Source organism: Rhincodon typus, chromosome 4, assembly GCF_021869965.1.
Source record: "Rhincodon typus isolate 14 chromosome 4, sRhiTyp1.1, whole genome shotgun sequence".
Classification (NCBI taxonomy): domain Eukaryota; kingdom Metazoa; phylum Chordata; class Chondrichthyes; order Orectolobiformes; family Rhincodontidae; genus Rhincodon; species Rhincodon typus.
Genome location: NC_063335.1, coordinates 109,113,665 through 109,126,869, shown reverse-complemented (window position 1 = coordinate 109,126,869; position 13,205 = coordinate 109,113,665). Strand labels below are relative to the sequence as shown.

General features: G+C 40.9%; 1 protein-coding gene across 1 annotated transcript in view; it reads left to right on the top strand.

Annotated features, from left to right (window-relative positions):
- Positions 1 to 2,938: 2,938 nt before the first annotated feature.
- LOC109920528 (piezo-type mechanosensitive ion channel component 2-like) overlaps positions 2,939 to 13,205 on the top strand; it is a 696,943-nt gene continuing 686,676 nt past the window's right edge. The window contains exon 1 of the mRNA XM_048596193.1: positions 2,939 to 3,798. Within this exon, the coding sequence (XP_048452150.1) occupies positions 3,735 to 3,798 (64 nt within the window). The 5' untranslated portion in view covers positions 2,939 to 3,734. The remainder of the gene's footprint in view (positions 3,799 to 13,205) is intronic.

Here is a 13,205-nt window from a genome sequence, read left to right as displayed (position 1 = left end):
ACATAAGAACTAGGAGCAGGAGTAGGCCATCTGGCCCCTCAAGCCTGCCCCGCCATTTAATAAGATCATGGCTGATCTCTTTGAGACTCAGCTCCACCTACCTGCCCACTCACCATAACCCTTAATTCCTTTACTGTTCAAAAATTTATCTAGCCTTGCCTTAAATCATTCAGCGAGGTAACATCTACCACTTCACTGGGCAGTGAATTCCACAGATTCACAACCCTTTGGGTGAAGAAGTTCCTCCTGACCTCAGTCCTACATCTGCTTCTCTTTATTTTGAGGTGATGCCCTCTAGTCCTAGTTTCACCTGCTAGCGGAAACAACCTCCCTGCCTCCACCTTATCTATTCCCTCCATAATCTTATATGTTTCTATAAGATCTCCCCTCATTCTTCTGAATTCCAATGAGTATAATCCCAGTCAACTCAGTCTGTCCTCATAATCCAACCTTCTCAACTCTGGAATCAACCAAGTGAATCTCCTCTGCACCCCCTCCAGTGCGAGTATATAAGAAAAAGGGTGCTGATTGGTTCAGTGAATTCTAGTCAAGGTGTTGTAATGGAGAATGCACCAAGGAAAACTGACCCTCCACTTTTGTTTGATTCAAAAAAATACAATGCCCGAATATGACCCTTTTGTCTGCAGAGGGCAGATCCCTGTTTTTGAATATATGCAGCTTCTATTAAGTGTAAGTGAGCCACATTACATTCTAATTTATAATCTTAAATAAAAGATAAAAAAAAACATAGGAATATCATTGCATTGGTATGTGATGGATAATTATCTAAAATCAAATACATAACTATCTAAACAAAAACAAGTTTTCTTCTAAATATCACAGTTGTGAAATACTAGGACTACAGGAAGGAAAGAATTTTGGTTGCCTGGGACACATTTTTTGCTTTTTTATCTTAATATTTATTCAAGATTCTCAGCACCTCTCCTTGTTTATTAACTAATTACACTCATATGTGTTGTTACTTATTTTCCCATGTTCTGACCAGTGTTGTCTTAATCTAGCTTAATTTTACATCAATTAAAGTATTAGTCATAGTATTTTACTATGACAATAAAAAAACAAAAAGAATATTTTATTGAGGTAGTTACATAAAGTCAAATAAAGACAATCAATCACATAATATTTGTTTATTTTTAAAAATCTTTTATAGTTGACTCTTGTGTGCAGTTATGACTGTATTTCACTTATTTGTTCTATCATGTAATATGCAGGCTAGAATTTTCAGTGGCTCCACAATTGCCAACTAATAACTGGAGCTGATTGCCTGGTTACTTATTAATGCAGTCTTTTCCATCACATCAAATAATTACAATTATTAGGTGGCAGCTGGCAAATTAGATGACTGGACAAGGTTTAGGAAATTAGGCATTGCCTTTTACCTACATCTGAATTGGCTATTAGATCTATAACTATATAATCTCAATATGCTTTAACAATTGCACATAGATGTAATAAATTATTAACTTTTTAGTGTGTAAAGGAAATGCAGAGCCTTCTCTATTACAGTAACACTGACAGCTCATTTCTGTTATCTCTAATGTTTATTTGTTAATGTAACTGAAATTTTTACTGCTCATAATTTCCAATAATTTGAAGACCTTAAAATCAGTCATTTTTGATATAAAGAAAAATCAAAGCAGCTAAGTAGTGGGTTTATTTGCAATCTGCAAAACTAATGCAAAGGTGCTTTGGGCTTCAAATGTATATGTTCAACAAAAGTCAAAATTGACATTTTAAAAAAGGATGACTTTTTTTAACCCAGCTTCTTTCCAACAAGTACTTTTTTTTAAAAAAAGAGTAGTTGCCATTGTTTTTAACGGAAAACAATGCTCAGGGTTGAGAATATTCCAGGTGGATCCCTTTCCGGTTACAGTGCTAGAGAATTACTTTGAATTTCCAGGACAATATTGCAAAGTCTTAAAATTTCCAGAGCAGAGAAATTAAATGACGGGGCCCAATAATATAAGCGGATCTTTCTGTCTCTGGGGGGCTGGCATTTCACCAAATGTCCCAGTATTGAAGCGCGGAACTCGTGGGTCCAAAAAATATAGTTGTTTAATTTTGGACGCCAGGTTTCTCTCGCGATTCTGTTTTGTTTTGAAAAAGATTGCATGCATCCTTCAACCCTTTAAGCAAGTAACAATTGATTTCATACAAAGTCCAAAGTACTGCGGGTGCTGGAAATCTGAAACAAACAGATTGCTCGTGGAATTCAGCTGCTAGACCTGCTGAGTTTCTTTAGCATTTTCTGTTTATTCGGAATGGATTTTTAAAAATAGGCTTTTGACATTATTGCCTCTTTTAAGTTGTTTTCCTATTTAAAACCTGACAGTTCAAGTTCTTAAATCAACATTAAATGTATTGCTTTATTTATTTAGCGGTTACGCTTTTAGCTTACAAGTTACATACCAAATTAATTTTTGCCGTAGCGATTTAATCTTAAAAACCAACCCGCTGAAGACGAACTATATGCAGTTGTTAAGATAAGTTTATGTTTAATTCCTTACATAGATAAACTTTAAAGTCTTCATCTCGTTTTGACACCGAATTTGCAAGTGTTTCGCGAATTAGATTTTCGTTCTGCCAATGTTCTGGACTGTTTTATATTGTAAAGATCATTGTCGGCTTATCCTCATAACCTCCGTGTAATTCGAAGGCGGCTCGAATCCTACTTCGGAGCACAGAAAGGAAGAGTTTCCACACCCTATTCCAAGGGATAAGTCCCATGCCGCAAGCCCGGTCTGGATTTGTAAATTTGGCTTTCATTCTAATATGAGAGATAATATTCCTCTCCCCACGCCTCGCCTCGTTTGTGAATGGTTGGATTTCAACGTCAATCACGAAGGAGGAGGTGGGATTTGGTTTGGACAAAGTTTCATTGAAGGTGGAGGGAAGTAGAGTCAGATGTCAGCAGAACAGCAGGAGCAGCTGGAAGCCAGAACCAGAGAGGGGCATTGCGGCGAAGCTGAAATTTCAAGACAGTATCAGCGGGATTTAAAAGCCATACATTTAGTGACACAGAACGCACCCACTCGCATCTGGTTTTCCAAAAAAAATACCGTGAGTGTTTCTGCCCACCGCAAAGAAAACTGGAGCCACAAGGTAACGAGTAAATTGACCATCGGCGATGGAGTGCCCTCATATTCACGTTGCAGATGTGAATCTTCTTGTGTAAAAAAAACAACTGGATAAAAAAATGCTAGTACAGAAGCAACATCAGTGAAACGTGTTGGGCTCCGATTCTGCTTCAGCGGTGAGTCATAGGGGCCAAGGGATTTAACAGCAGAAGTTTTTGAAGTCCGCTTGCTAGAAAATAGGAAACAAATTGGCTTCTGGATCATTTCTTACAGTCGTTCGTAGCATCGTCGCCTTCTTTTGTTGTTGCACAAAGCTGCGTTTAAAAAAAAGGACAACATTGAAGGTGGGGCGATATTTGCTTATTGGACTCCCCAGGCGTTATGAAAATAATTTGACTCCATCAGATAAACCGGTACTTGATGGGCCATTCCGGCGATGCTAACAAACTGTTGACACTTCCCGTTTCTGGAGGATAAACTCACGGGGACACCATGACACGATTGCTTTAGCTTTCGGTGAGGCCGGACCTACAGTTGATTGGGATTTTTGCGCATTTTAAATGATAACTGGCTCCCTGCGTTCAACAAGAATTTGAACACCCTTTGCAGATTTGAGAAAAGAACCGTCTTTTTACAATGGCATCGGAAGTGGTGTGTGGGTTGATCTTCAGATTGCTTCTTCCCATCTGTTTAGTTGCTGGTAAGAGTGCTTTCAGATAAGGAAAATAAACTTCACTATCCCTCGGTCGAAAGACGTTTTTTACGCATACATCCTGTCTGTGAATGCAAAAGATCTCTGCTTTAAATCAATTACAGTAGTTTTAAAATTATTTTTAAATTTCTGGGCGGAGTTCATTCATTTCTTTGATATTGTAGCCATTGGCCGAAATAAACATTGAAGTATTACGTTTTTAAACAGATATATTACTTAAAAGACTAAGTGAGTGATCTATGTCTACGAGTGCATGTCGGAATTTGCAGCCATGAGGCGGCAAAACCTCACGTACAATTGATTTTTCTTTCATTTAAAAGGTACTTTTAGAATGCATTTTAGAAGTAATGATCGCTAACAGGAAGCTGTTTTGCAATCGATCAGATTTATTTTTCCATATCTATCACTCTTTCATGAGGCGACAGCAAACGTCAATGTCGATTGAAATAAAACCGGTGTTTCCCCAAAAACTGTACCAAATAAAATAAATTGGTATAATCACAATTGCGAAATATTTTCCCGTGTTCAAAGCCGAACAATTCCGCAGCAAAGAGCTGAAAGCCGGTTTGAACAGTAGAGTGACTTGACGAGGGAGGGACTTGTAGGAAGAGAATGAAACTGATTAGTGGCAAAGCCAGGAGAGAGAAATAGCTCTGACCTTATGCCTTGACTGTGGTTAACGTCTGAGTAGAAAACAGTGCGCGGTTCTCAAGTAGCCTTTGCTCGAGTCCAGTCGAGCTTCTGGAATAAATCAAAGTGTCACTGAACTTAGCTTGAAACAATAAAGAACATCAGTTTGGACCGGTTGGCCGTGAAGTACATCCGTCTCCTGACCTTGTATCCCTTTCCCCTTCGAAAAATGCAGACAAGGTTCCTCCAGAGGAGGAAGGGGCGGATCGACAGCCCTCGGCTTTGTCCCAGTGGATTGGGGATAACATACATCCCCTTTACGAGTTGCGTTGTTGCCAGTGATTACTTTGAAAGTTTATTAGCGAACAGAATCTGTGAGAAATGTGTAGTCAAATCGGATGTTTGGTAAATAATCTGACGATCCTCGTGGCAAAGTTACCTGACGATACCTTCAAACTCAGTTCAGCAAACTGTTAATTCCCCGATTTCTAAATCGCGCTTTAATTTATTTCGATGTCATCTATTCACTACTTAAATAAGCGGGGGATTCTTTTGACGAATAAAATGCTTTGCTGTACTACTACTAGGTTAAGACAAACAACTCCAATACCCGATCTCACATACAAGTGTGAGCAAAGCGAACCGTGGGGGTGGAGGGAGGAGGGTGAAGTAAAGCATGGAAAAGGCTTCGCGATTAAAATGTTAGTTAAAATGCCTCTTAGCACAGTTTGTGTAAGATTTCAACTTCCTTTCTTTTGTTACTCTTTGCCCACACGTGACCGGAATGTATCAGGTAGAAATCCAGACGTCCAGTGAAATAGTTTTAAATAAACATCCCCATGCCGTTATTCCCTGCATAGTCACGCACTCAGCATATTTCGAGGAGCCGTTAATTTTTACACTTAAGGACTTCCAGATGACACAGCATGCGCCACACACAGCTGAACAAATGTTTTCTGCTGCCTCACCGGGGCGTTACAGTTTTCTAAGGGCTATTATTTGTACATCTGATAATTAGCGCTCTTTGCCTGCGCTTGTGTGTTTTTTTTTAAGAACAGGGGGACAGAGGTGGGCTAGCAACTACTCTTTGGTGCACAAAGCCGTGCCTTTGCAAGCCGAGCACCCTCGTGTACTGGGCAGGGTGGTTGCACGTGCTGCTTTCTCCCGCGCCTTCGCCTCGCTCCCCTGATAGGCAACGGAGGGCATGGCACCTGGGCTCGTGGCGCGGTTGCTGTCGCGTGGTGCCGAGTCACCTGGGCTCGCGGCGAAGAAGCTCCGGACACCTGGGATCGCAGAGAGCCAACCGCCAACTCTTCCATCTTTATTCTGTCTGTGTGTCGGGGTTGTTGGTGGGGGTTAAAACAAACGCGCCTCTGGAGGTACTTAAACATTTCTTTAAAGTCTGCGTGCATGTGTGTGGTAGGCGGGCCACCGACTGAAGCAGACTCGTGCGAAAACTTGACACGGGAGCAACAAACAGAATCAAACTTTTTTTTGAAAGAAACAGACGGTACTGTTACTTCAACATTCATTTTCTTTAAGTTTTCTCATTTGATAAAGTATAGAATTGTATTTTTCTTTTTGATCAAGATGATATATTGAAACACAAATGTGATTTGGTAGGTATCTTAACTATGATAGAGTTCCATATCACAGAGCAAAACGTGGAAATTATAATGTTCTAATAACGTGCAGTTGAGAGACCTACTGCAAAACTGAACGTGAAGGTTGACAAATAGGGATTTCTGATGGAAACTTCCCAATTTTCAATATTGCGGTTACGACATGAACACGTTTCTTTTCTACTGGACTATACAGACGCAACATCAAAACTCAATAGCTTATCCTATAACTTTTATTTTTCAAACATGGCTTTCAGATCTTGTTATTAAGTAGAAGGCCCTATCTACATTGGTGACGTTGTATTATTTGCAGTTCAAGCTTACAACAATCTGTGGTGCAAAATCAAAATGATCTGAGGGATGAAGTAAAACAAATCACAATGCTGTGAAATGTAAAATTCAGCGATTTTTGTGCCATAATGGTTTATTTAGAACATTTTTTGATTGCATGAAATGGTATAATGAAGTGTTTCTAGTCCATAAACACAATTAGTAAGATACCGTGAAAATGGCTATACTTTAATATTTATACAGCTGATAGAATTAGGTAATGAGTGATGAATGACGACAGGTATGTATTGCAGACACAGGAGAGACCATTGTAGTGTTTTTTTATTCATTGTTGAGATATGGGCATCACTGGCTACATCAGCATTTATTGCCCTTCCCAACTGCCAAGAAGGCATTTAAGAGTCAATCACATTGTGGGTCTGGAGTCACATGTAGGCTAGACCAGGAAAAGATGGCAATTTCCTTTTCTAAAGGACAATTTCAAAGTTTGCAGATTACAGTAAATTTGGGAGAATTGTAAGCTGTGAGAAGGACAGTTTAGAACTGAAAATACATTGGTGGAATTGATGGACAGGTGGCAAATAAGGTTCAATGCAGAGAAGTGGGAGGTGATGCACTTTGGTTGGAAGAACATTGAAAGACAATATAACATAGGGTGTACAATTCTAAAGGTGGCACAGGAGCAGAGAGACCTAGGTGTATATGTGTACAGATAGTTAAAGGTGGCAGGATAGATGGAGTGAGCAGTTAATGAAGCCAACTGCTCTGCTAGTAATAGGGGCTTAGAATACAAGATGGTGAACTTGTAGAGATTATTTGTTAGACCTCAGTTGAGCATTATGTATAGTTGTGAATGCCACATTACAGGAAAGATGTGAGTACAGTGGAGAGTTTGCAGAAACAATTTACAAGAATGGTTTCAGGAATAATAAACTTCAGTTATGAGGATAGATTCAGTAAGCTAGGGCTGTTCTCCTTGGAGAAAAGAAGGCTGAAAGGAGATTTAATTGAGGTTTTCAAAATCATGAGCAAGCTGGACAAACAGATGGGGAGAAGTTGTTCTTGCTCATAACAGAGAGAGAGAAAAAACAAGAGTTTACAGTGACATACAAATGAAGCAAACGTTTTGTAATGAATAGTTACCTTGTTCAATTGAAATATCCGAGAGGGCATTGGATTATTATTTGGAGAGAAATAGTGCACAGGCCTATGAGGAAAAGGCAGAAGATTGACACTAGGTAAGAGAACCAGTTTAGCGCAATGGGCTAAATGGTCTCCTGTGTGATAAGGATTCTGTGATTCTGTAATATACAATTTACATTGCACACATGTTAAAAAAAAATGTTGGAGAAAAGTTGTGAAAAACTTGTGTTGGGTGATTTTTAAGTCATCATGAGTTTATTTTATACAATACAGCACAGGAACAGGCCATTTAGCCCACCAAGCCTGGGCTGATTCCTAATCTGTATTTCGACCCCTACTTATTGCCCATGAGTGGTATCTATCCCTCTATTTGCCTCATGTTCATGTGTCTATCAAGATATGCCTTAAACATTGCTAACGTGCCTGCTTCCACCACCTCCACTGGCAATGTATTTTAGTCACTCACGATCCTTTATGTGAAAAATTTTCACCATATTTCTCCCCTAAACTTTTCTCCTCCACTTTGAACCTGTGCCCTCTTGAAGTTGACTTTTCTACTTTGGCAAAAAGCCTCTGACTAACACTCTATCTAGCCTCTCTATAATTTTGTAAACCTCTATCAGGTCGCCCATCAGCCTCCGTCTTTCCAGGGAAAACAATCTGAATTTATTCAACCTGTCCTCATAATTAAAACCTTCCAGACTATCCTGGTAAACCTTCTCTGCATTCTTTCCAAAGCATCCACATACTTCTGGTAGTGTGGTGACCAGAACTGCACACAATATTCCAAATGTAACCTAACTAAAGTTTTATACAGCTGTAACATAAGTTGTCAACTTTTATGTCCGATGCCCCAGCCAATGAAGGCAAGCGTGCCGTATGCCTTCTGGACCACCTTATTCACTTGTATTGCTACTTTGAGGGATCTGTGAACCTGACCTTCTCGACATCAGTGCTCTGAAAGGTTCTGTCATTTATTGTATAATTTGCACCTGAATTTGATCTTCCAAAATGCGTCACCTCGCGTTTTTCCAGATTACGCTCCATCTGCTATTTCTCTGTCCAATTCTGCAATCTACCTATATCCCACGGTATCCTTTGACAATCCTCCTCACTACCTTCAACTCTGCCAATTTTGGTGTCATCGACGCACTAATCAGACAACCTACATTTTTCTCCAGATTATTTATAAACATTACAAACAACAAAGGTCCCAGCAGTGATCCCTGTGGAACACCACTAGTTATTGATCATTCTGAAAAGCGCCCTTCCACCGCTACTCTTTGTCTGCTATGACCAAGCCAATTTTATATCCATCTAGCCAGCTCACCCTGGATCCTATGAAACTCTACCTTCTATACTAGCCTGCCATGAGGTACCTTATCAAATTCCTTATTAAAGTCCATGTAGATAACATCCACTGCCCTTCCCTCATCAGAAAACTCAATCAAGTTGGTGAGAAATTACAATGACCTTCCCTGCACAAATCCATGCTGCCTATCCATTCACTTACAAATATGGATAAATCTTGCCCTTCAGTATGTTCTCCAGCGGTTTCCCCACCACTGACGTAAGGCTCACCAGCCTGTAATTACCGGAATTATCTCTGTTTAAGAAGGGAAAAAAAGGAACAAAATTGACCATTCTTCAGTTGTCTGGAATGTTGCCTGAGGCCAAAGGGGATGCAAAGATATATATTAAGGCCCCTGATATTTTCTCCCTATGGGCTATTTGTCTACTGGTGCAACAGGTCCATGACAGACGCCATCTTCCTAGCCCTACACTCATCCCTGGAACATCTGGATAGTAAGCATACCTACATTAGGCATCTACTTATTGACTACAACACTATAATCCCAACCGACCTAATCTTAAAACTTTGAGACCTAAGTCTCTGCTCTGCTTTCTGCAACTGGATCCTCAACTTCTTGATCCAGTGACTGCAATCAGTGAGGATAGGTAACAGCACCTGTGTGGCCAAAATTCATCTGGATTCCATCCACTTGCTGACGACACCACCATTGTAGGCCAGATATCAAACTATGATGAAAGAGAATACAGGAAAGAGAGTTCTTGGAGACATGGTGTAAAGATGATAATCTTTCCCTCAATGCCTGCAAAACTAAAGAACTGATCATTGACTTCAGGAAGTGAGGAGGATGGCACACCCTATCTGCATCAGTGAAGTTGAAGTGGAGATGGTCAATAGCGTCAAGTTCTTAGGAGTGACGATTACCAACAATTTGTCCTGGACCACCCATGTTGATATGCCAGTCAAGAAGGTATAACAACACCTTTTCTTCCTCAGGAGGCTAAAGACATTTGGAATGTCACCAACTTGTGTAGATGCACCATAGAAAGCATTCTATCTGGATGCATCATTGGCTTGGTACGCCAATTGCTCTCCCTAGCACCACAAGAAACTACAGAGCTGTGAACACAGCCCAGTACATCACGCAAGCCAACCTTCGATCCATTGACTCTTGGAAAGGCAGCCAACATCAAAGATCCCTCCCACCCTGGTTATAATCTCTTCCAACCTCCTCCGTCAGGCAGAAGATACAAAAGCTTAAATATGTACCAACAGGTTCAAGAACAGCTTCTTGCCCCCTGTTATTAGATTCTGAATGGACCTCTCAAATTTCAAATCTAAAGTTGATCTTGTTTTTTGTGCACCTTCTTTGTAGCCGTAATGTGGTATTCCTTACTGTGTTCTATCACCGTATAATCTTTGTATGGTATGATCTGCCTGTACTACATGCAAAACAAAACTTTTCACTGTGCCTAGGTACATATGACAAATCAAATCAAAAATCATAATCCTCCCTTGTTTCCCACAGTATTGTGGGATAGATCCCATCTGGCCTTAGGGATTTGTCTATGTTAATGTGTTTCAAGAGACGCAACACTTCCTCCTTCATTAGGTTGACCTTTCCCCACCATCAATATCCCTTATGTCCCTCTCTTCAATGAATACTGATGCAAAGAGCTCATTAAGGATTTCACCCATTTCCTCTGGCTACCTCCCTCCTTTATCTTTGAGTGTGCCTATTCTTTCCCTAGCTACCTTCTTGCTCTTAATATATGCAGAAAATGCCCTGGGATTCTCCTTAACCCTGCCAGCCAAGGACATTTCATAGCCCCTTTTAGCCCTCCTAATTCATCGTTTGAGCTCCTTTTCCACTTTCTCTATATTCTTCAAGGACTTTGCCTCTTTTTAGTTGCCTAGACCTTAGGTATGCTTGATTTTTTTTTTGACTAAGCTGATAATTGTTCCACCATCCAAGGTTCTGAAATCCTGCCATTCCTGTCCTTCACTTTCACAGGAACATGTCCTTTCACAGTGTCCTGCACTCTCATCAACTGGTCCTTAAAAACTCCCACATGTCAGGGTTCTGAGGAAGGGTCACCGGACCTGAAACGTTAACTCTGATTCTTTCTTCACAGACCTGCTGAGCTTTTCCAGCAACTTCTGTTTTTGTCCCACACATCAGGTATGGATATACCCTCAAAAGCTCCTCTTAATTCACATTCTCCAATTCTTGTCTAATTCGGATATAGTTGGCCTTCCTCAATTTAACACCTACATTTGAGGTCTAATCTTGTCCTTATCCATAAACATCTGAATAATTTAGGAATTATGGTCACTGTTCCCAAAATGCTCCCCATTTAAATTTTGTTCACCTGGTCAGACTCATTTCCCAATATCAGGCCCAGTATAACCCCCTCCCTTGTTGGACTATCCACTGTTTCAAAAAACCCTCTTGGACACAAATTGCTCCCCATCCAAACCCCCAGTACTAAGGGAGTCCCAGTCAATAAGTGGGAAGTTAAATCACCCACCACAACAACCCTGTTATTTATACATCTTTCCTGAGGCTAACTCCGTATCTCTTCCTCTATCTCCTGCTGGCAGCTAGGAGGTCTGTAGTACAATCCCAGTGTTGTGATTGCCCCCTTCCTATTCCTGAGTACTGCCCATAATGTCTCACTGCAAGATCCATCCAGGGTGTCCTCCCTCAGCACAATTGTGATATGCTCCCTAACCAGTAATGCAACTCCAGCACTACTTTTGCTTCCTTTTCTGTCTCGGCTAAAACATTGCTATCCCGGAACGTTAAGCTGCCAATCCTGCCTTCTTTCAACCATGTCTCTGAGATAGCAAGAACGTCATAATTGCGTGCATTAATACAGGCTCTAAGTTCATCCATCTTACCTGTTATATTTTTTTCTTTGAAGCAAATGCAGTCCAAGCCTCCAGTTCCGTTGAGCTCAGCAACCTCTCTCTGACTGCTCTTCCTCTTAGCTATATTTTCCTTAGATCCAAGGTCTTCCCCAGTCTTGCAACTTACTGACCTGCTGCTGCGGTTTCTAACCCCACCCCCGTCACACTATTTTAAACCTTCCCAAGTGGCACTATCAACAGGATATTGGTGGCCTTCCAATTTAGGTGCAACCCATCCTTCTTGTACAGGTCCCTGGAAGACATCCCAATGATCCACATCTTTGAAGCCCTCCTCCCTACACCATCTCTTCAGCCACATGTTCAGTTGTACTCTGTCTGTGTTCCTAGCCTCAGTAGCATGTGGCATGGGAGTAATCCTGAGATTACTATTCTCGAGATCCTGCTTTTTAGTTAACTATCTAACTCAATTGTCGTTGCAGGACCTCGCCAGTCTTGCTATTTGTGCCATTGTGGACAATGAATTCTGTTTACCTTCCTGTTTCAGGAAGCACTGTATCTGTTCAGAGACATCCATGACTCTGGCACCAGGGAGAAATCGTATCGTCCTAGAGTTTCTCCCACAGCCACAGAAGTGCCTATCTATGACCCTGAGAATTGAATCTCCAATTACAATTGCTCTACTATTCAGGGCCAGCCATGGTGCCATTATTCTGGCTGATGCTATCGCCTAATGGGCCAGCCCCCTCATCAGTATCCAAAATGGAATACTTGGGGGATAGCTGCTGCCTGTCCCGTTTAGCGGTCACCCATCTACCTTACTGTATCTTGGTTGTGACCACGTTTCTATAACTTCTACCTATGATGCTATCCACCATTTGTGTGTTTCTTAGTGTCTCCAACTACTGCTCAAGCTGATCTGTTCATTAAGTGAGCATCTGAAGCTGGGTATGCTTCCTGCCGATGCAATTATTAGGGATGCTGTCAACATCCATGATTGACCACATCTCACAGGCAGAACACAAAACCCACCAACTGAATGACTGACTAATCCTCTGTTGGCTGTTAGTTTGAGTTATGTTTTAATTAGCCACCTGAAAATTACAGTTATTGCTTTCTAAAAGCCCCACCAACTCACTATCTGAACTCCCTGTACTAACCAGAAGATGAGCTAACTGTACTAACCCTTTAGACTGAGGTACACTTACCCTGTAATGCAGTGAGATTCCTTCACCTGTAGCACCAAGGGAATGAACCGGTTAATACAAACCAGCACCTGACCAATCAAACCATGCTCTCTTTCCCCTGTGACGTCAGCAGGATGCTTTCCCAGAATGGATAGCTGTTGGTTCCTCCTGAAAGGAACGTGCCTGAACCAAAACTCAATTTTTTTGAGGAACATCCAATACTTAATGACTGAAACTCTTATCTCGTTACTTAGCTATCGTATAGGTAGTCAGAAGATAATGCCAGATATTCAAGGCTATATTTTCTGATGCATAAATAAAAAACCTAAAGAACCGCAG